Source organism: Scyliorhinus canicula, chromosome 5 (assembly GCF_902713615.1).
Source record: "Scyliorhinus canicula chromosome 5, sScyCan1.1, whole genome shotgun sequence".
Taxonomy (NCBI): domain Eukaryota; kingdom Metazoa; phylum Chordata; class Chondrichthyes; order Carcharhiniformes; family Scyliorhinidae; genus Scyliorhinus; species Scyliorhinus canicula.
This window is the reverse complement of record NC_052150.1, coordinates 12624242-12648383: the sequence shown is the minus strand read 5'-3', so window position 1 is coordinate 12648383 and position 24142 is coordinate 12624242. Positions and strand designations below refer to the sequence as shown.

At 45.6% G+C, this 24142-nt stretch overlaps 1 protein-coding gene across 4 annotated transcripts in view; it reads left to right on the top strand.

The window, feature by feature from the left end:
* Positions 1 to 24142, top strand: part of ulk4 (unc-51 like kinase 4) — a 513024-nt gene that overhangs the window by 181853 nt on the left and 307029 nt on the right. For all 4 annotated transcript variants that reach the window (XM_038796599.1, XM_038796603.1, XM_038796600.1 and 1 more), the window contains 2 exons: positions 6511 to 6638; positions 22315 to 22448. In XM_038796599.1, the coding sequence (XP_038652527.1) occupies positions 6511 to 6638; positions 22315 to 22448 (262 nt within the window). The remainder of the gene's footprint in view (positions 1 to 6510; positions 6639 to 22314; positions 22449 to 24142) is intronic.

Genomic DNA, 24142 nt, shown 5'->3' with positions numbered 1-24142 from the left:
AAGCTCTGTGAAGATTTATGCATTGTCCCTACTGCAAGGCATCATCTTCCTAGAATGCAGGACCATGGACAACCACTCCCTCCCCATGACAAGGGCCTTATCATAGAGAGTGTTCTCTGCCATCAGTCAACTGGAAGAGCGATGCTCACAGAAACCAAGTGAAGACAATGGGATGTCCTCATTGGACATTCTCATCACCCGACATGATTCTAACGTCAATGACTTCATTCCAAACTCATCTGTCTCATCTGGACATTGCCATTGCTTCATGGCTAACATCCTCTCCCTTAAGGACTCCTCAGCCTCATCCCCTTTGATGTCCTCCTCATTGGAGGAAACATGCTACTCCTCCATCTCCTCCTGTCCTTGTTGTGATGCTAGGTTGTGTAAAGCGCAGGAAGCCAGCATAATGCGTGACTCCCTCTGTGGAACCAACCATGCAGCCTCTGTGGACCCTGAAACATGGCGAGGACATGATTTTCGGGACTTGCGATGACGCATATAGCGAAGTAAGACGCACCGGGAGTCCCTCCACTCTGAAATTGCTTCTTAAAGTGCATCAACTGCATTCAAAGTAAAAGAAACCCGACAATTCGACAGAGAACGCCGAATCTACAAGAATATGCCCAGAAAAGACAGGAGCAAGAAAGAAACAGGGCGCACGTACGCATCGGACTCTGAGGCCTTGCAGGACTCAGCGGGCTGCAAAATGGTGATGGCAGGCTCCCCCTCCTCCCAGGCGACCACACTGCCGACAGCCAACAACATCAGCTGCATTGTAGTGGCTGAATTAATAAAACATCATCAGTACCTAGCAGAGGAGGTAAAAGGGTCTGTAGATGAAGCCTTCATCCATGTTTCAATTAAATTGGAAAAGATGAGTAAAATTATGGAAGCACGTGGTGCCACTGTAAAAAATATAGAAGCAGCCCTTTCTGATCACAGCGATTGGATTTCCTCACTAGAAAATGGTCTGTCATCGGTGGTGGAGGCAAATAAAATTCTAAGGACTAAGGACTGCGAAGAATCCAGCCCCATAACTTCACGAAGAAGGAACAGGTCCTTCGATGGGCCAGGGAGTGCCGGGAGATGAAATGGAAAGGCCACTCCCTTTGGTTGTATCAAGACCTAAGTGCAGACCTGGCGAAGAAGCCTTCAATGGGTTGAAATCCGTTCTATATAAAAACTGCATGAAGTTATCGTTGGGTTTTTATGTGTTGTATTTATTCTTCTCTGTGCTGTTGTTGCATCATGAATTTTATAAATGTTAAAGTTTTTATTTTCTTTAAGTACATGGTTGAATTGGAACGATGTCAAGTTTATGAGATGGTTGTTGGCTGCCATTCTGGAACTGGAGACAACCCAGCTGATTTTAGGGGGTGGGGGGGGTTTAATTGTGTTTTGGATCCAATTTCGACCGCTCCAGGCCCAGATCGCTGGTTGCTTCGGGGACGGCATGTATGGAAGAGGCAGGATGGGCAGATTCGTGGCGGTTTATGCACCCGGGGAGTAAGGAGTTTTCATTTTTTCCCTTGTACACCAGGTGTACTCGAGGATTGACCTTTTTTGTTATGAGTAGGAGCTTGCTACCTGGGGTGAAGAGGGTGGAGTACTTGGTGGTGATTATTTCAGACCACACGCTGCATCTGGTGGACTTAAAGTTCTTAAAGTTGGAGTGGGGGCCAAGCGCAGCGTGCGAGTTAGAGGCTGGATATGGGTCTGTTATCAGATCTCGGATACCGTGCAAAGATTTCAGAGCCATAAAGGACTATGTTGAATGGAATGAGAATGAAATGGTCTCACTGTCCATGGTGTGGGAGGTATTAAAGGCGGTGATTGGGAGAGAGATCTTGTGCATGTCATATATGGATAGGGATAACAGGTGCGAGTTTCAGGAGGTAGTGGACAAAATTCTGGGTGTGGATAGGGAGTATGAGAGTGACCCAATGCCAGAGCTCTTGGCGCACAGGAAGAAGCTGCAAATGCAGTTTGACCTGCTTTCACAGGCTGGGTAGTGGGACAACTGCAGCGATGAAAAGCAAGTATATGTGTACGGGGAGAAGGCTAGATGACTGTTCGCGCTTCAGTTAAGGTGGCAAGAGGCTGCCAGGGAGCTTTTGCAGGTGTGGGAATCTGTAGGTGGGTCGGTCTCTACTCCAGAGAAAATTAATGAGGTGTTTTGTTCCTTTTATGGAGGACCTTATAGGGTGGAGCCGCCAGAGGATGAGCATGAGATGGTTGGGTTTTTGGAGGGCTTGAAGTTTCCTCAGGTGGGGAATGAGTTGCGGGAGCCATTGGAAGCGCCAATGGCTTGGAGGAGGTCCGCAGAGCTCTGGGTAATATGCAGGTGGGAAAGGAACCGGGGCCTGATGGGTTCCCAGTAAAATTTTACAAGACATTCGTGGACCAGCTGGCCCCATTGGTGCTGGGATTGTTTAATAACTCATGTGCGTGGGGATCCCTTCTGGAGACATTGAGGCAGAGCTTCATCGCCCTCCTTCTGATGAAGGACAAAGAACCCATAGAGTGTGGGTCATACTGTCCAATCTCTCGGCTTAATGTGGATGCAAAACCTTTAACTAAAATCCTAGCGTTGAGATTGGAGGTAGTTGGGGAAGACCAGAAGGGATTTGTGAGGGGCAGAAAACTGTCATCATCCAAGGTGAGGTGGCTACTTAATGTAGTTGTTACACCGGTAGTGGGACCAGAGCCGCGAGTATTGTGTCACTGGACGCAGAAAAGGTGATCGATAGGGTCGAATCGAGTTACCCTTTCTCGATTCTGGAGATGTTTGGGATTGGTCCTGGGTTTGCATCATGAGTCCGGCTGTTATATGATGCGCCGGCTGCTAATGTCGAACGAACAACATGAATTTGGGGTCTTTCAGGATGCACAGGGGGACGAGGCAGGGATGCCCTATGTCCCCATTGTTGTTCGCATTGGTGATCGAACCATTGCCGATTGCTTTGAGGGCCTCGGAAAAGTGGTGGGGAATTGTGAGCGGTGGAGTACAGCACAGGGTGTCCCTATACGCGGACAACCTTTTACTGTATGTTCGGAATACAGGACCAGTTATGGGGGAGATATAAACTTTTCAGGATATAAATTAAATGTTGGGAAGAGTGAATATTTTGTGATTAGCCCTCTGAGGGGAAGTGCTGGGTTGTCATTCCGTCTGGCGATGAACAGTTTTCGCTATTTTGGGGTTCAGGTGGCCGGGGATTGGACGCGACGTTGCAAACTGAATTTTACAAGCTTAGCGAGCAGGGTTAGAGCGACTTGCAGAGGTGGGACAGCCTTCCACTGACACTGGTGGGCTGAGTTCAATCTATTAAGATGAACATTTTGCCGTGATTTGTGTTCTTATTTCAATGCCTCCCAATTTTTCTTCCAAAGTTGTTTTTTTGGGAGATAGAACGGCTCACATCAGGCCTCACGTGTGAGGAGAACATCTCTGATTCGGAGAGGGGGGGGGTTGGCGCTGCCAATCTTGTATTATTACAGGGCGGCCAATGTGGAGAAGGTGTTGGGGTGGTTTGGGGGTCAGGAGGTTAGTTGGGTACAGATGGAGTCGGGATCATATATAAGGATGGGGCTGGGACCCTGGTGGATTGGATTGGATTTTTATTGTCACGTGTACCGAGGTACAGTGAAAGGCATTTTTCTGCGAACAGCTCAACAGATCATTAAGTACATGAAAATCAAAGGAAAGAAGAGAAAATACATAATAGGGCAACACAAGGTATACAATGTAAATACATAGACACCGGCATCGGATGAAGCAGACAGGGTGTAGTGTTAATCAGAACAGTCCATAAGAGGCTCATTTAGGAGTCTGGTAACAGTGGGGAAGAACCTGTTTTTGAGTCTGTTCGTGCGTGTTCTCAGACTTTTGTATCTCCTGCCCGATGGAAGAAGTTGGAAGAGTGAGTAAGCCGGGTGGGAGGGGTCTTTGATTATGCTGTCCGCTTTCCCCAGGCAGCGGGAGGTGTAGATGGAGTCAATGGATGGGAGGCGGGTTTGTGTGATGGACTGGGCGGTGTTCACGACTCTCTGAAGGTTCTTGCGGTCCTGGGCCGAGCAGTTGCCATACCAGGCTGTGATGCAGCCCGATAGGATGCTTTCTATGGTGCATCTGTAAAAGTTGGTAAGAGTTAATGTGGACATGCCAAATTTCCTTAGTTTCCTGAGGAAGTAAAGGCGCCGTTGTGCTTTCTTGGTGGTAGCATCGACGTGGGTGGACCAGGACAGATTTTTGGAGATGTGTACCCCGAGGAATTTGAAGCTGCTAACCATCTCCACCTCGGCCCCATTGATGCTGACAGGGGTGTGTACAGTACTTTGCTTCCTGAAGTCAATGACCAGCTCTTTAGTTTTGTTGGCATTGAGGGATAGATTGTTGTCGTTACACCTATCCACTAGGTTCTCTATCTCCCTCCTGTCATCTGACTCATCGTTATTCGAAATCCGGCCCACTATGGTCGTATCGTCAGCAAACCTGTAGATGGAGTTGGAACCAAATTTTGCCACGCAGTTATATGTGTACAGGGAGTATAGTAGAGGGCTAAGTACGCAGCCTTGTGGGGCCCCGGCATTGAGGACCATTGTGGAGGAGGTGGTGTTGTTTATTCTTATCGATTGTGGTCTGTGGGTCAGTCACAGAGTGAGGAACCAAGTCCTAGGTTTTGGAGCTTTGATATGAGCTTGGCTGGGATTATGATGTTGAAGGCGGAGTTGTAGTCAATAAATAGGAGTCTGATGTAGGAGTCCTTCTTGTCGAGATGCTCTAGGGATAAGTGTAGGGCCAGGGAGATGGCGTCTGCTGTGGACCGGTTGCGGAGGTATGCGAATTGCAGTGGATCAAGGCGTTCTGGGAGTATGGAGGTGATGCACTTCATGACCAACCTCTCGAAGCACTTCATTACGACTGAAGTCAGGGCCACCAGACGGTAGTCATTGAGGCACATTGCATAGTTCTTCTTTGGCACTGGTATAATGGTGGTCTTCTTGAAGCAGGTTGGGACCTCGGAGTGGAGTAGGGACAGGTTAAAGATGTCCGCGGACACATCTGTCAGCTGGTCGGCGCAGGCTCTGAGTGCACCATCAGGGGTCCTGTCCGGACCCATCGCTTTCCAAGGGTTCACTTTCAGGAAGGCCGATCTGACTTTGGAAGCTGTGATGGTGGGTATGGGTGAGTTATGGGCTTCTGGGGCACTCGACAGCGGATCATTGGTTTCCTGCTCGAACTGAGATAGAATGCATTGTGTTCATTGGGGAGGGGTGCGCTGCTGCTGGAGATACTGCTCGGCTTCACTTTGCAGCCCGTTATGTTGTTTAAGCCTTGCCACAATCGCCGAGAGTCTGTAACGCTAATCTGTGTCTGTAGCTTGGTCTGATATTCTCTCTTGGCATCTCGGATGGCTTTGCGGAGGTCGTAGCCGGATTTCTTGTATAGGTCAGGCATATTGGTGATGGCATCTCTGCTGTTTTCACCAGTGAAATATTTTGTGAATCCATTGGTAGTCTCCAAGTTGAAAATATGGCAGCAAGTCTGTCAGCTTTTAAGCTGAGGGTGGTGTCAAGGTGGGCCACAATCTGTAGGAACCACTTATTTGAGCGGGCGAAATTGGATTTTACATTCAGGGGTGTAAAGACAAGAGGTTGGAGAGAGTGAGGGATTTGTATCTGGAGGAGCGGTTTGAAAATTAGGAGGAGTTGAAGGAGAAAGCTGAGAAAGTGGCGTGTTATAGGCGAGGTTTACAGCTGTTTCTTAAAAACAAGAACCAGGCGAAGGGAACCCACCAGGGGCCCAGAAGCACGTATAGATCTGGGGGAGTGGGGCATTCTGGGCGCTGCCCTGGTATTGACCCCAGCATTGCCCTGGCACTGCCCCCTAGCACCTTGACACTGCCCCATGGCATTCTGGCACTGTCTCCTCTGGCAGTACCAGGAAGCAGTGCCGAGCGCCCCTCTGGTGATCGCCATTGGGGGTTTCTCCTTATCGGTTGGGGTGGGGGGGGGGGACGTGGACGGTCCCCCCTTGTGTATGTTGCGGAATCTCCCACAATGTGCATGCGGGGTGGGGAGGGTTCTTGTGTTTTCTATGGGAGATATCAGCATTCCCAGCTGCCAGCCTTTTCTGGAATCACCCTGCCAGCATGACGGAGTGGGCCATGCCTGGTGATTTTGTTCTGCACAGTGTGCTGGATTATCTGGTGAGAAAAGCCAACTCTGCAGCCTGTGAGCTGCCCGCCGGTTTTCTCACCTCAGCCAGCACCCTGCAGAGAATGGAAAATCCCTCCCAATGTCTCCAGATCTGCAGTTCAGGCCTCTGCATTCGTAGTCCAGCAGCATAACTGCTGTGCTACCATCAGCCTTACCTGTCTGAAGCCCACTATTTTGATTGTAAATATACATCAATTAAGAATAAACAATATTATGAACATGTAAATTGTCTTTTTTGTCTGTATTGAAGCACTTTCTCTCAGCCGCATTGTTCCTTTTCGACAGGACTTTGTCACAAAAGTTGTCCGTTTGTTGGAAAGCCCTTCGACAGTAATTCGAGCAAAGGCTTTCCTCGTCTTATTGGAAGTTTTAAGGAATAACAAAGAGATGTTGCTGCTTTGTTGCCAGACAAGGTAAGGGGAACAATAATCAGAATCTGAACACAAAATTATAGTGTCAATCCCACACAACACACAGTTGTGGCTAATCTGAACATGTCGAACATACTTTACAATTTTGTTCAATACCTGTTGTTGCATCTGGATTATTTTTATTTAATTTGGGCAATGTTTTCTATACATGAAATTTTATTAAGGATTTCAAATCACACCAGAAGGGAGACAGCGAGAAACTACAGGCCAGTCGGTCTAACCTCAGTGGTGGGGAAACTATTGGAAGCAATTCTGAGATTTGGAGAGGCAGGGATTAATCAAGAACAGTCAGCATGGTTTGTTTAGGGGGGGGGTCATGTCTGACCAACTGGATTGAATTTTTCAAAGAGGTGACCAGGTGCCTGGATGAGCGAAATGCAATTGACGTCGTCTCCTTGGACTTCAGCAAGGCTGTTGATAAGATTCCACATGGGAGACTGATGGCGAAGGTAAGAGCCCCAGGAAAGGATCCCAGGAAATTTGGCAAATCGGATCCAGAATTGGCTGAGTGGCAGGAAGCAGAGGCTGATGGTCGAGGGGTGTTTTTCTGACTGGAAGCCTGTCCAGTGGGATCCCACAGAGATCAGTATTGGGGTACTTGCTGTTTGTGGGATATATAAATGATTCAGAAATGAATGCGGGAGGGTTGATCAGTAAGTTTGCGGATGATACGGAAATTGGTCGGGTGGTAAACAGTGAGGAGGATAGCCCTCGAATACAGGAGGATATAGACGGGCTGGTCAGATGGGCTGATCAGTGGCAAATGGAATTCAATCCGAATAAGTGTGAGGTGATGCACTTGGACGGGACAAACAAGGCAAGGGAATACATGATAAACGGCAGGACCCTGGGAAGCACCAAGGATCAGAGGGACCTTGGTGTGCGTGTGCACCCATCCCTTAAGGTAGCAAGGTAGGTGGATACAGTCATTAAGAAAGCATATGGTATACTTGCCTTTATTAGCCGAGGCATAGAGTTTAAGAGCAGGGAGGTTATGCTGAAACTGTATAAAATGTTGGTTCGAGCATTATGTGCAGTTTTGGAATCCACATTATAGGAGGGATGTGTTAGCACTTGAAAGGGTCCAGAGGATATTTGCCAGGATGTTGCCTGGACTGATGGGTTTTAATCATGAACAGAGATTCGATAGACTTGGAGCAGAGGAGACTGAGAAGTAATCATTTTTGAGGGGCATAGATAGAGTAGACAGGAAGAAACTTTTCCCCCTTGTTGGAGTAATCGATGACCAGGAGGCATAGATTTAAGGTCAGGGACCGGAGGTTTAGTGGGGATGTGAGGAAAAGCCTTTTTACCCAGAGGATGGTGGGAGTCTGGAACTCGCTGCCTGAAAGGGTGGTGGAGGCACAGATCCTCATAACATTTAAGAAGTATTTAGATGAGCACTTGGGATCCCAAGGCACACAAGGCTATGGGCCAAGTGTTAGAAAATGGGGTTAGAATAGTTAGATGGTTGTTTTTGACTGGCACAGACTCGATGGGCCAAAGGGCCTCTTCTGTGCTGTATGGCTCTGTAACTCATGCACGTCGTAGCCCGACATAAATTGATTTTTTTAAAAACAACTCGCCATCATATTTTGCAAGTAGCTGCTAGATATTCCTTTTATTGTACTGTTGATTTATTTGTTCTGTATTCCATGCCATGCAGCAGTGACATTGCACACGTGTAATGATTGGAAATCCAAAAATGGGGCAGGAGCCTACATATGTAATTAGACCCAGATTTAAATATATACCTGAGGCTCCTGCCTTTTTTTCAAATAGAAATACTCATTACTTAATGTCTGCTGCAAAATTGAGATAGCTTGCCTTGCGCGGAAACTTAACGGTAATTAATTTTTGCAAATTTTGTCTTACTAATTCCCCATTTGGGCTGAAAAGTGGTGAGGCAAAGGTACAAACATTGACTGCTGTCATTATGATTGGACTTCACCCAAGAGAAAAGGATCCAAGGTTACAACTTGATCTGCAACTTTTCCTCTCTTGGTCCACAGTGTTGCGGATGTGTCATGCTGACTTCCACAATCATACTGGCATCTGTCAGTTGTGACTTATGGGTAATTGTTTCCTACAGTGTCACAAATGAAAAACCAAATGTCTTTTACATTAGCCAAAATGTTCTTCCGACCTTCCTTCAGTTCTGAAGAAGTTATATTAGACTTGAAATGGAATTTTCCCAAAATATGGCAAAGTGTCAGGTTCAGACAGAAAACAGGACGGTTTCCTCATGAAGTCATCCCACACTTTGCCATTTTTTTTGAAGAGGGAGGTGTGTTTTGTAACGGCACTGAGAGGGGCAGGGCCTAAACACTCCAGTTGGTCCAGCTCCTGAGAGATCGGGTGCCATTTTTAAAGAGTGCCTCAATCTCAAAATTTGTGACAGCAGCCCCCCTACCCTCCCCCAATGGACATCGTGAACTCGCAGACAAGGGAAAGAGCTCCAATCCTTGACCACAGAAGGGCAACCTTCACTGACCCCCACCACTAAATGTTTGTGCCACCCACCCCACCTCACACCACGTCCTTGCCAGCATCAGATCCCAGCAAGTGTTAGACACTTAGCTATGGGTCGCCCAATGCCCCACCACTTTAAAGCCCTGCCCCTGCTACTGTACCCTGGTACCCTGGCACTTCCAGGGTCCCAGAGGGCTCTTCCCTACCTCCTGCCATATCAACTATGCAGGGGCTACAGTGGCTTCCAATCCCCTCGTCATGGTCATCACATCTGGTCACCGTTTGTAGGGAACAGTAGTGATTCCCTCCTGCACCATGTCACGCCGGTAGGTGGGAACATTGCATGTACTCCGAATATTCGGCGTCAAGCTGACGTTGCATATTTAAACCCACTTAAATGAATGGTAATCAGTTTCACACCCTCACTGAGCGCAAACCTTATTATGTCTGCTGGGAGAGCGCGGGAACTTCCTGAGCCTTTTGGCTCCCGCCGCAAATCCCGTTTCAGAGTTCTCTTGGTACTTTCCAGAGATAACTGGATTTACGACCAGGCGCAAACCTGTCCAGATAATCTCCCCATCTGTTTCTCTCCCTCCAGCTGCCAGGCCTGTTGAATATTTGCAGCACTCTCTGTTTTTATTTCAGATTTACATTTGCAATATTTTGCTTTTCTATTGGAATAATGACAAACCTGGAAGCACAAAATCCAGTTTTATATTGCAGTGCAGGTGGGGTGAAAAAGTGACTTTTTTCAAATCCATTACGGTGGGAATGTTAAGGATAGTGCGGCTCTACATGTGTTATCTTAATGGAAGAAATCATATTTTGAATTTGTCTGTGATCTTATCACTACATTCATCATTTAAAAAAAAGAATGGCTCTGAGGGAATGCAAAAGTCAAGAGAATGATAAAACACAAAATTTATAATGTTGCCGAATTTACAACTAATACTTCTGTCAAATCCCTTTCCCGAATTTCTAGTAATGATGAAATACTTTATTTTGGATTTGCTGTGTTGGCATTATCAGCAGGACAGAAGCATTAGGGAGCAGCACGGTAGCATTGTGGATAGCACAATCGCTTCACAGCTCCAGGATTCCAGGTTCGATTCCGGCTTGGGTCACTGTCTGTGCGGAGTCTGCACACCTCCCCGTGTGTGCATGGGTTTCCTCCGGGTGCTCCGGTTTCCTCCCACAGCCCAAAGATGTGCAGGTTAGGTGGATTGGACATGATAAATTGCCCTTAGTGTCCAAAATTGCCCTTAGTGTTGGATGGGGTTTCTGGGTTATGGGGATAGGGTGGAGGTGTTAACCTTGGGTAGGGTGCTCTTTCCAGGAGCCGGTGCAGACTCAATGGGCCAAATGGCCTCCTTCTGCACTGTAAATTCTATGATTAAGAGCTGTGAAGGATCTCTGCGTGTATTTTAAAAATCTATCTATATATAATGATTTTTGCCTCGTTCATGCCTGTGATATTAGTGGTCAACATTTCCACATAGCATTGAGTGTGCTGATTGGCCACAGTGTCACATTCATTACAAAGAAACTAATGAAAAACAGTTGAAACTCAAACACACCAGGTATTTTTCATGCAACTCAAAAGATATCCTCATCCAAGTGTGTCCGACAAAAAACAGATCTCAAAAAGCTGTTGGCTGCTTTCATAGACATTCAGATTGCTCTGACTTCTTTCTCGTGGTCATTACAGACCGCCCAAAGCTCTTCAGTGTTGATTTTGCAGCGAAGGACTATGGAGATGTTTTTCAATTTGAATGTATACGAGAGACGATGGGGAGTACTGCCTCTCCAATATCATCAGTAGATGTCCAGTAGACTTTGGGGCTCTGGTCTAATTTAAATAAATGTGGTGTGAATAGAAAAGGAATAGTGATAGGAGACTCAGTGGTTAGGGGAATGGATAGGAGATTCTGTGGTTGCGAGCGATACTCCCGGAAGGTATGTTGCCTCCCGGGTGCCAGGGCCAGGGATGTCTTGGATCGAGTCTACAGGATTCTTAAGAGGGAGGGGGAGCAACCAGAAGTTGTGGTGCACATAGGCACCAATGACATAGCTAAGAAAAGGGATGAGGATCTAAAAAGTGATTTTAGGGAGTTAGGTTGGAAGCTAAAGAGCAGGACAAGCAGAGCAGTGATCTCAGGATTGCTACTGGTGCCACGTGCAAATGAGGCAAGGAACAGAGAGCGAGTGCAGCTGAACACGTGGTTACAGGCTTCAGATATGTGGATCATTAAGATATCTTCTGGGGAAGGTGGGACCTGTACATGAAGGACGGATTGAACCTAAACTGGAGGGGCATCAATATCTTGGGTGGGAGGTTTGCTAGAGCTCTTCGGGAGGGTTTAAACTAGTTTGGCAGGGGATGGGAACCAGAGCTACGGATCAGAGGATAGGGTAGCTGTTGAACAGGCATAAATAGTATGCAGCAAGTCTGTGAGGAAGGATAGACAGTTGCTAGGGCAAAGTTGCACTCAGTGGAATGGGTTCAAGTGTGTCTGTTTCAATGCAAGGAGTGTCAGGAATAAGGGAGATGACCTAGAGCTTGGATCAGTACTTGGAACTATGATGTTGTGGCCATTACGGAGACATGGATTTCACAGGGGCAGGAATAGTTGTTAGATGTTCCGGGGTTTAGATGTTTTCAGAACAATAGGGAGGGAGGTACAAGAGGAGGGGGAGTGGCACTGTTAATTAGGGAGTGTACCACAGCTGCAGAAAAGGAGGTAGTTGAGGAGGGTTTGTCTGCTGAATCAGTATGGGTGGAAGTCAGAAACAAGAAAGGAGCTGTCACTTTATTGGGAGTTTTCTATACACCCCCCAATAGCAGCAGCGAGATAGAGGAACAGATTGGGCGGCAGATCTTGGAAAAGTGCAGAAGTAACAGAGTTGTTGTCATGGGTGACTTCAACTTCCCTATTATTGACTGGAACCTCTTAGTGCAAATGGTTTGAATGGAGCAGATTTTGTCAGGTGTGTATAGGAAGGATTCCTGACTCAATATGTAGATAGGCCGACTAGGGGGGAGGCCATATTGGACTTGGCAATGAACCAGGCCAGGTGCCAGATGTCTCGGTGGGAGAGCATTTCAGTGACAGTGACCACAACTCCTTGACTTTTACCATAGTCATGGAGAGGGATAGGAACACACAGTATGGGAAGGTATTTAATTGGGGGAGGGGAAATTATACTGCTGTTAGACAGGAGCTGAGGAACATAAAGTGGGAACAATTGTTCTTGGGGAAATGCACAACAGTAATGTGGGGATTGTTTAAGGAGCACTTGCTGCGAGTGCTGAATTGTTTTGTCCCACTGAGACGAGGAAGGAATGGTAAAGTGAAGGAGCCTTGGATGACAAGAGAAGTGGAGCTTCTAGTCAAGAGGAAGAAGGAAGCTGACGTAAGGTTGAGGAAGTGAGGATCTGACTCGGGGGTTACAAGGTGGCCAGGAAGGAATTCAAAAATGGACTGAGGAGAGCTAGAAGGGGACATAAAAAGCCCTGGCAGGAAGAATTAGGGAAAACCCCAAAGCGGTCTACACTTATGTGAGAAATAAGAGGATGATCAGAGTGAGAGTAGGGCCGATCGGGGATAGAGGAGGGTACTTGTGCCTAGAGTCTGAGGAGATGGGAGGCCCTAAATGAAGACTTTGCTTCAGTATTCACTAGAGAGAGGGACCTTGTTGCTCATGAAAACAGTGTGAACCTGGTTAATAGACTCAAACAGGTTGATATTAAGAAGGAGTATGTGTGGGAAATTTTGAAAAGCATCAGGATAGGTAAGTTCCCTGGGCCCGACTGGATATACCCAAGGTTACTACAGGAAGCGAAGGAGGAGATTGCTGTGCCATTGGCGATGATCTTTGGTGTAATTCTTCTCACACCGTCTAGTTCTGTTTGACCTGAATACTGTACGTGATCTTGATTTACCAGATGCAACATCACGAGCGATAGACTGGTACTCCTTAAACTTAAGTTTTGTGAGGGCCACAAAGAATCCAGCACGTGTTTGTCGAATCAAACAGAATGTAACTTTATTCATACACTACCAGTAGTTCACTACTGGTTCCCTCTCTAGCCGGTACTACACTGGCCAGCTCTATTTATACAGCTGCAGTGCTAATGATTGTCCCGCCCCCTCCTCAGTGGGGAAACTCATATTCCCCAAGGAACATGGGGTAACCGGTTATCACCAGCTAATAGGAACCAGGCAGGTTAAAACATTCAGAAAACATATTAAGCTTAGAGAGAGAGGTAGCACTGTTGTTGGTTCAGAATCCTAGAATTCCCTCCCTAACAGTACTGTGGGTGTACCTATACCTCAGGGACTGTAGCGGTTCAGGAAGACAGCTAATCACCACCTTCTCAAGGGCGATAAATCCTGGTCTAGACAACGAATCCCACATCCCGTAAATGAATTTTACAAAACACACATCTAAATTTGAGTTTTTGTTACTTTTAAAGAAACAGCCCCTCCCCACCTTTGCTAATACCCAAGTTGTATTGTGATTGACTCACTGGAAACATATCTTTGTGTCCATTTTCAGTGATAAGCTGCAGGTAAGTTTGGAAAATTTATTTTAAACCTTTTTATGCTGGCTGGGATTTCTGTGATGGTGCTCTCATTGTTGGAAGATTGATGGAACGCACAGCGAAACAACATGAACAGATTAACACAGACACTTATATTTTTTCTTCCACAGTTAACGCTAGAGACTGCGATCAAACAGCAGAAATTCTCCGTCTATGGCTTTAGGTTCTTGCATTTTGGGTCTTTTCCATGCTTTCCATCTCAGTTTTGTCACAAACCAAACTTCCTCTCATCCAGCTTGCTTGTCTCCTCTTTTCAAGTTACCTCCTTTTGTCCAGCCAGGTCCTGCTGTTTCCCTTTGCCAGTGTTGGCCTCCCTTAGTTGGTCTTGGAGCACCTTAGTTGACTGCCTCTCAGCTTGCCTGTTAACCTTTCTGTTCATTCAGAGTCCTCCGCATCCCACCACTCCTCTTTGATCTTCCTTGATAAAGTATAAGTTTGATTCTTAACAAAAAGGGGGGAAAGACAAATTTCCATTTACACAACATCTTTCAGATCCTCCACATAACCTAATGTGTTTTGCAGCAAATTACTTGCTTTGAAGTGTAATTGCTATTGTTACGCTGGCTGATGTCACAGCCAATTTGTACACCATAAGCTTTCATACACAGTAGGTCAATGAACGACCGACGTATTGGCCATAATATCAGGAGAACTCCCTGCTCTTTCCTTTAAATAGTGTCATATCACTTTTACTATAATCTCAGTTTGCGGACAGCGTTAAGTGATATCCTCAGGATTGCTCCTGCAACAGTGCAACTGACGATACTGCACAAAGTTATCAGCCTAGGCTATGAGCTCAAGAGCTGCATTTGGGGCTTGAACCCACCCTAACCTTCAGACACAAGAGACAATAATACTCCCACCAAGCCAATGTGACGTTACAATAATACTACGCTCTCCCCAAACATTTCTTCCTCATACCAACCTTTTCTCAAATATGAATTAAAATGATACGGGTCTGCTTGCTGTCAGTGTCCCACTTCCTCTGACCCCTTTTACCTATTGCTTAAATTGTTTCCTTCTGCCCCAAACCCTGCTCGTCTTTCTGACATCCTCTTGTAGAGTTGCCCATGCTCACCTTTGCCTGGCCCTGAACCCAGCAAACTCTAACCCATCCAGCTCCCCTTAATGATACCAGGAGAACTCAAAAAAATAAAGCGCAACACTTATCTCCAAACAAACAATTTTAGTGGTTAATTTTCTCCTCAATCAAAGCACACTGAGCTAATGAAGAATAGACTTTGGGGTAGAGGAATAATTACAATTCATTGCCGGATGAGCATCAGAGCTTAGAAGGGAATAAAGGTCCTGCACAGTATGATTACATTTTAAAAGAGCCAACTACTTTCTTTCACAGATGCTCTGTATAAAAGTGGTTAGTTAGAAATATACAAATGTCTGGGCAGCACGGTGGCACAGTGGTTGGCATTGCTGCCTACGGCGCTGAGGACCCGGGTTCGAATCCCGGCCCTGGGTCACTGTCCGTGTGGAGTTTGCACATTCTCCCCGTGTCTGCGTGGGTTTCACCCCCACAACCCAAAAGATGTGCAGGATAGGTGGATTGGCCGCACTAAATTGCCCCTTAATTGGAAAAAATAATTAGGTACTCTAAATTTATAAAATAAAAGGAAATATACAAATGTTCTTTCTAATTGTCTATTGATCTGCTAAACTCATCGGTCACATGGTAGAAATTGCTGTTAGTTTTGTTTCATTATTCAGACAGAATAAGAGAGTTCAGTAGTCATGTGTGCTTGAGGACATCGTTGGATTTCGAAAAAGTTTACCTGTGCACCCAATGTCTAAAGTGAGAAGGGGATGGGATATATTACAAGGATGGATAATGATTAATAACTGATGCGATAGGGTTTTCAGACTCAAGAAATAGATATTTTACTGGGGATTGTCTAGATCTTTATATTTACTGGGATAGAGAAGCCACATTTCGGAAAATGCCACGACTTACGATAAGCAATGCCACTGGAGACTTGCTGTGCATATGCATTATTACGATGAATAACTCTGGGATCGATGCAGTGGTTGATCTGCATCCTGTGGTGATAACGTGACTGCAAAAAGATAGTTGAAACGCGTTAATCTTAAAGTTAATCTTCTTTAGTATATAAAAAAAATTAAAAATAAATTTAGAGTACCCAATTCTTTTTTTCCAATTAAGGGGCAATTTAGCGTGGCCAATCCACCTACCCTACACATATTTGGGTTGTGGAGGTGAGACCCACGCAGACACGGGGAGAATGTGCAAACTCCACACGGGCAGTGACCCGGGCCTGTGATCGAATCCGGGTCCTCGGCGCCATGAGGCGGCGCTAACCACTGCGCCACCACGCTGCCCTTTTAATATATAAAAATAACAAAATCTAAAATGCAGTATGGACTCAAAAAAGGGAGTTAAACATCAAAATAACAATAATGGAACAGAATTAGAACTAACGGCAGTTAAAACAAATATATACAGGCAACAACAACAACTAATGACAGCCCAGCACTTACTGATGATATAAGAACATAAGAACATAAGAACGAGGAGCAGGAGTAGGCCATCTGGCCCCTCGAGCCTGCTCCGCCATTCAATTAGATCATGGCTGATCTTTTGTGGACTCAGCTCCACTTTCCGGCCCGAACACCATAACCCTTGATCCCTTTATTCTTCAAAAAACTATCTATCTTTACCTTAAAAACATGTAATTAAGGAGCCTCAACTGCTTCACTGGGCAAGGAATTCCATAGATTCACAACCCTTTGGGTGAAGAAGTTCCTCCTAAACTCAGTTCTAAATCTACTTCCCCTTATTTTGAGGCTATGCCCCCTAGTTCTGCTGTCACCCGCCAGTGGAAACAACCTGCCCGCATCTATCCTATCTATTCCCTTCATAATTTTAAATGTTTCTATAAGATCCCCCCTCATCCTTCTAAATTCCAATGAGTACAGTCCCAGTCTACTCAACCTCTCCTCATAATCCAACCCCTTCAGCTCTGGGATTAACCTAGTGAATCTCCTCTGCACACCCTCCAGCGCAAGTACGTCCTTTCTCAAGTAAGGAGACCAAAACTGAACACAATACTCCAGGTGTGGCCGCACTAACACCTTATACAATTGCAACATAACCTCCCTAGTCTTAAACTCTATCCCTCTAGCAATGAAGGACAAAATTCCATTTGCCTTCTTAATCACCTGTTGCACTTGTAAACCAACCTTCTGTGACTCATGCACTAGCACACCCAAGTCTCTCTGAACAGCGGCATGCTTTAATATTTTATCGTTTAAATAATAATCCCGTTTGCTGTTATTCCTACCAAAATGGATAACCTCACATTTGTCAACATTGTAATCCATCTGCCAGACCCGAGCCCATTCACTTAACCTATCCAAATCCCTCTGCAGACTTCCAGTATCCTCTGCACTTTTCGCTTTACCACTCATCTTAGTGTCATCTGCAAACTTGGAGACATTGCCCTTGGTCCCCAACTCCAAATCATCAATGTAAATTGTGAACAATTGTGGGCCCAACACGGATCCCTGAGGGACACCACTAGCTACTGATTGCCAACCAGAGAAACACCCATTTATCCCAACTCTTTGCTTTCTATTAATTAACCAATCCTCTATCCATGCTACTACTTTACCCTTAATGCCATGCATCTTTATCTTATGCAGTAACCTTTTTTGTGGCACCTTGTCAAAGGCTTTCTGGAAATCCAGATATACCACATCCATTGGCTCCCCGTTATCTACTGCACTGGTAATGTCCTCAAAAAATTCCACTAAATTAGTTAGGCACTACCTGCCTTTTACGAACCCATGCTGCGTCTGCCCAATGGGACAATTTCTATTCAGATGCCTCGCAATTTCTTCCTTGATGATAGATTCCAGCATCTTCCCTATTACCGAAGTTAAACTCACTGGCCTATAATTTCCTGCTTTCTGCCTACCTCCTTTTTTAAACAGTGGCGTCACGTTTGCTAATTTCCAATCAACCGGGACCACCCCAGAGTCTAGTGAATTTCGGTAAATTATCACTAGTGCATCTGCAATTTCCCTAGCCATCTCTTTTAGCACTCTGGGATGCATTCCATCAGGGCCAGGAGACTTGTCTACCTTTAGCCCCATTAGCTTGCCCATCACTCCCTCCTTAGTGATAACAATCCTCTCAAGGTCCTCACCTGTCATAGACTCATTTCTATCAGTCGCTGGCATGTTATTTGTGTCTTCCACTGTGAAGACCGACCCAAAAAACCTGTTCAGTTCCTCAGCCATTTCCTCATTTCCCATTATTAAAACTCCCTTCTCATCCTCTAAAGGACCAAGATTTACCTTAGCCACTCTTTTTTGTCTTATATATTTGTAAAAACATTTACTGTCTGTTTTTATATTCTGAGCAAGTTTACTCTCATACTCTATCTTACTCTTCTTTATAGCTTTTTTAGTAGCTTTCTGTTGCCCCCTAAAGATTTCCCAGTCCTCTAATCTCCCAGCAATCTTTGCCACTTTATATGCTTTTTCCTTCAATTTGATACTCTCCCTTATTTCCTTAGATATCCACGGTCGATTTTCCCTCTTTCTTCCGTCCTTCCTTTTTGTTGGTATAAACCTTTGCTGAGCACTGTGAAAAATCGCTTGGAAGGTTCTCCACTGTTCCTCAACTGTTCCACCATAAAGTCTTAGCTCCCAGTCTACCTTAGCTAGTCCTTCTCTCATCCCCTTGTAATCTCCTTTGTTTAAACACAAAACACTAGTATTTGATTTTACTTTCTCACCCTCCATCTGTATTTTAAATTCCACCATATTGTGATCGCTCCTTCCGAGAGGATCCCTAACTATGAGATCATGAATCAATCCTGTCTCATTACACAGGACAAGATCTAGGACCGCTTGATCCCTCGTAGGTTCCATTACATACTGTTCTAGGAAACTATCGCGGATACATTCTATAAACTCCTCCTCACGGTTGCCTTGACCGACCTGGTTAAACCAATCGACATGTAGATTAAAATCCCCCATGATAACTGCTGTACCATTTCTACATGCATCAGTTATTTCTTTGTTTATTGCCTGCCCCACCATCTCGTTACTATTTGGTGGCCGATAGACTACTCCTATCAGTGACTTTTTCGCCTTACTATTCCTGATTTCCACCCAAATGGATTCAACCTTATCCTCCATAGCACCGATGTCATCCCTTACTATTGCCCGGATGTCATCCTTAAATAACAGAGCAACACCACCTCCCTTACCATCCACTCTGTCCTTCCGAATAGTTTGATACCCTCGGATATTTAACTCCCAGTCGTGACCATCCTTTAACCATGTTTCAGTAATGGCCACTAAATCATAGTCATTTACGGTGATTTGTGCCACCAACTCATTTACTTTATTCCGAATACTACGGGCAATCAGGTAAAGTACACTTATGTTGGTTTTTTTACCTCTGTTTTGAATCTTAACATCTCCAGTTTTATTCCTTTTGTTATTACTGGGCCTATTCACTGTGCTCCCCTCAGTCACTGTACCTTGTACTGTCGCCCTTATGGATTGCTGACTATGTCTTCTCTGCCTTGCACTTTTCCCCTTACTTCCTTTTGTTTCTGTCCCTGTTTTACTACCTTCCAACTTCCAGCATTGGTTCCCATCCCCCTGCCACATTAGTTTAAACCCTCCCCAACAGCTCTAGAAAACACCCCCCCTAGGACATCGGTTCCAGTCCTGCCCAAGTGAAGACCGTCCGGTTTGTACTGGCCTCACCTCCCCCAGCAATGGATTTAAATAAGTAGGTGCATTATCATAACTCTTCTCCCCCGCACATTAAATTTTAATCCCCTCCAATCTTAATCCCCACTAAAGAGAGAAATACAATCAAACTAATGCTGTAATTATATGTCAGTCTTTCAGGAGCTTTGCAACTATGCTGTGATCTGCACAATACCACTGGTGACTCCGTCAACTCTGGTAATGCTAGAATTTGTTCAACTGAACTTATGGGCATAGGTGTAGATTGAATATCTGTGCTGAAGTATCCTTTTCCTGAAGTAGAGTCCACTGGAAATCCTGGTACAACAGGAACCACTTCTTGTTGAATTTCCACAGCAGCATTTCTTTCTATTGTCTTATCTGGAACTTTTGCTATCACCGAGTCATGGCGCAGATGAATATGATCTTGGTTCTTGTGAACAACTCTTGCATAATTCAATTTCAGCACCAAAGATACTTAAACTCACCCGATGAAGGAGCAGTGCTCCGAAAGCTAGTGATATGAAACAAACTTGTTGGACCATAACCTGGTGTTGTAAGACTTCTTACCGGGTCTGATAGACTGCACACATGTCACCTTGCGCGCACCAGGCCAGCTGGGAGTGCCCTGCACTAACAGGAAGGGGTTCCATTCATTGAATATCCAGTTCGTGTGTGACCACCATATGCAGATTATACACATTTGTGCATGCTTCCCAGGGATCGAAAGTTATATCCTGGGGCAGTCAGACATCCCTCTTCAAGGACCACCTCAGGATGGCCACCTGGCTCCTGGGGGATAAGGGTTACCCGCTGAAGACCTGGCTAATGTCGCCAGTATGGAAGCTGGAGTCCGAAACGGAGACCCGGTACAATGAAGCCCATGTGGCCACCGGGGCTGCCACTGAGCGCTGCATTTCTCACTCATTTCCCACCATTTCTCACCCTACCACGGCATGTGTTACATCACTCCAGGGTGCTTGTAACCTGGAGTGTTACAAGCTCAATCTATGCCTTGTCAAATTCGCCATCTGAGGGTTGGAAGAGGGCTTCCACAAGACATGGAAGCCATTCACCAACTTGTTCCAAGACTTGTTTGAAACCAACAGCCAATAGAGCAAAGGGGGGTGGGATGCTTAGCCCCCTTCCCCACCTCTCCCCCTTATTGGGTAGCCCTGCCCCCTCTCTCGTCCCCCTCCCCTGTTTAGGTGTTCCCTTGATGTCCAGGTTTGTTGACATTTTTGTAGGGTTTTGCTTGGTTACTTGTGCTAGTCCCAGCAGAGCCCTAGGCCATGTAATTGGTTCTGTTTGTTTGCCGGCTAGAATGGACTTTCCCGCCTGGGGATGGGGCGAAGTGGGTTTGGTACCCCTCCCCGTACCGGGTGGTTTGGCCTTGGCCGGCCTCCATTCTGACCTGGGACCCTTCATCCCTACCACAGGGCCCTGTCTTTGTGGTCTTGCTCCTGACCCCCATTGTCTATTCTGGCTGGTTCCGTCTTCCCGCTCCCTCCCCTCCCTCCTTTCCTCCCTCTTTGGTGCCTTAGTGGCCCCTATGCGCCCCACCCCCCTCTGCTCTATTGGCTGTTGGCTTCAAACAGGTCTTGGAACAAGTTGGTGAATGGATTCCATGTCTTGTGGAAGCCTTCTTCTAAATTTGACATTATCCAGGTCGAGGAATTTGGGCAGGTCGGCCAACCAGTCTGCAGCTTTGGGTGGCGCTGCTGATCGCCTGCCAAGCAGGATTCTTTGGCGGGGGATTAGGGGGGCAAAGGCAAGGGTGTCGGCCCCCCTTTCCATAAATAGTTCTGGCTGGTCTGATACCCCAAGGACTGGCTCTTTTGGGCTTTTGGGCTTGGCTCCACCCTCACCCCCACAACCTTGGACATTGATTCAAAGACGGCTGTCCAGTACCTGACCAGTCTGGGGCATGCCCAGAACATGTGGGTGTGGTTTGCCGGGCCTCCTTGTCCTCCTCGCCCGAGAAGAACCTGCTCATTCGGGTTTTGATTAGGTGTGCTCTGTGCACCACTTTCAGTTGCATGAGGCATGGGGGGGAGGGGGGGGGGTGTAGCCTCTGAAAGCTCCATGATGGGGTTTGGGGGCCGTTAGGCTACAGTTCTGATTGGGGCACCCTTTAAAGATGGGGCCCTGATCTCTGTGGAGCTGTTTGCCGGCTCTATGAGGCCACGTCAGAGTGACGCCGTTAGCCATGCCCACACATTTTTCTCTCTCTAAGAGGCTTAATATTTGGAGAGAAATTTGGTCTGCGCAACTGGAGAGTTATACGCCTGTTTTCAGTCTGAGTCTGACACCAAATTCTGTTAAGATTCTGCCGGGAATATAATGATAAATATGAATGTGAAAGATGGTACTGTGGCCAGAGACAGAAATGAAGCATCTGTTACAATACTACAGCATTGGTAGCTTCAGCCCATATTTCAGAATAATTTCATGAAGTAATACTGTCACATAAATGTAACATTAGATAATAATTTGTGGTTTGTGATTTAAAATTGTAATTTGAATTTTGATCTTGATTTAAAATCGCACTGACTGACACGTAGGTTTTTTGTACAGGAGGTATATATGCACACCAAGCATTGATGTGTGATGGCATTCCTGGTGGAGGAATAGTGATTGCATTTTATGTGCCAGGAAATAGTGTACTATGCATGTTGTAAACCAATAATTGCATTTATGGGTTAGATGACTGTAAGGGAGCATTGAATATGTGTCACATTAAATAAAATAGGGATTATCATGAGAAACCTTTCAAAGCTCACAAGTTTCGCTGCATGCCATTTGTACTAATCTACTCTGTTCTGTTAACTGTAGGTTAGTGATGTACATTGAAAGAGACAGCAGAAAAGCCACTCAGGGGAAGGAACAGCAAAACAACAATGAATACCTTTCCAAATGTCTGGATCTGTTAATTTGTCATATCGTTCAAGAGCTGCCTGGAATTCTAGGTAAATTGAACAAATAATGTATGATATGTGGAAACAATAGTTTACTTACCACATTGTGACTCTACGTGCAGTTTGTGAAAATTTGCCGTTGTATTGGAGTGGCTGCAGCCAATGGCAGAAGTGCCAAGTTGTGTGCGTTAGAACTGTTACCTCTGTTGGTCATTGTGACCTGAGCTGAAAACCTGGAGTTTAAAAGAGATGTGAGGCTTGTATCAAACACGATTAAAACTGTTTTGAGGTTCTGAAAAATAGGATGGTCTAAATTGGTGACTGTGTGGTCTACTCAATCATTTTATCAAGTCCCCTCAGTCATTTTTGTAAGGTACATGGTTCAAACTGTCATAGCAACATATTTTATTCGGCTATGATTAGAAGCGTGCTAGCTTGAAGTATCTGGTAACGTGCTTTTCAACACAAGTGTGAGACGTTGGCTGCATACAGTTTTGGAGCTTGTGCCTTTCCAAAAGACTGGCCATAGTGTAGCATTAGTGGCGCTTAGAACTTCATGAAATGATTTCTGTCATTGGGTTATCAAAGGCTGTGGACGGATTCTTTCCGATATGAATGGGGCCAGCTGGCTTGGGGAAATGCGTCCTGATCAGAGGTCCTAAATCCACCAACAAGTGAGCTTGTGAAAGAATAAAACATACTTAACTGGATGTGGATGTTGTGGAGTGTTCCTCCCAGCTCCATTGGGCTTACAGCTCTAATGTACGGGTGCAAACCAATTTCAATCCTACATCTGTCATGAGATTACTGTGCAATTTGTAAAATCATACTTCTGGGTTCTTCTCAAGCTATATACATCCAGTTGTCTCTTTAATGAGACAGATGCCTACATCCTTTGAGAATTGTGGATAATTACCTTACTACTTAGAGAGCAATACACTAGTACATTTGAATAGCTGATATGCTGTGAACATGGTAGTAATTTGCAGTTGGATGTTGGTATAATTTCAAGGTCTCTAGTTAGACTTGGTTGGGGATATCACTGTTCTTACGTGTATGATGATGTGTTGTGCAGGGTTGAGATATTGTGCTTCGTAAGGGCGAAGAAAGGATTTGAGGATTGTTACTTCACTTTAAATTTCCAAGGTGGTCTATGTTTGGTTGGAGCTGTCTACATCATGTGGGCTCCCAGGAATACTTCTTCATTCAAAGTTTCCTCAGTTATCTGGGGTGTAAGTTTCTGAACAAAATACAATATTGTGGGCAGCACGGTAGCATAGTGATTAGCACTATGGCTTCACAGCGGCAGGGTCCCAGGTTCGATTCCCGGCTTGGGCCACTGTCTGCGCAGAGTCTGCACGTTCTCCCCGTGTCTGCGTGGGTTTCCTCCGGATGCTCCAGTTTCCTCCCACAGGTCCCGAAAGACGTGCTGTTAGGTAATTTGGACATTCTGAATTCTCCCTCCGTGTACCCGAACAGGTGCTGGAATGTGGCGACTGGGGGCTTTTCACAGTAACTTAATTGCTGTGTTAATGCAAGCCTACTTGTGACAATAAAGATTATTATTATTATTATTAATACATATCCAAACCTACAGATATAAATGATATAATTGCAATGACATATGCTAAGCCCTTAGCCTGGTCTCTGTCTAGACATGGCATCTCCATTGCACCTCTTCCAGATGAAAGATGTAATGGAGGATGCGCGATGGATGTTCCTCTCATTTATTCATGACTGCACAT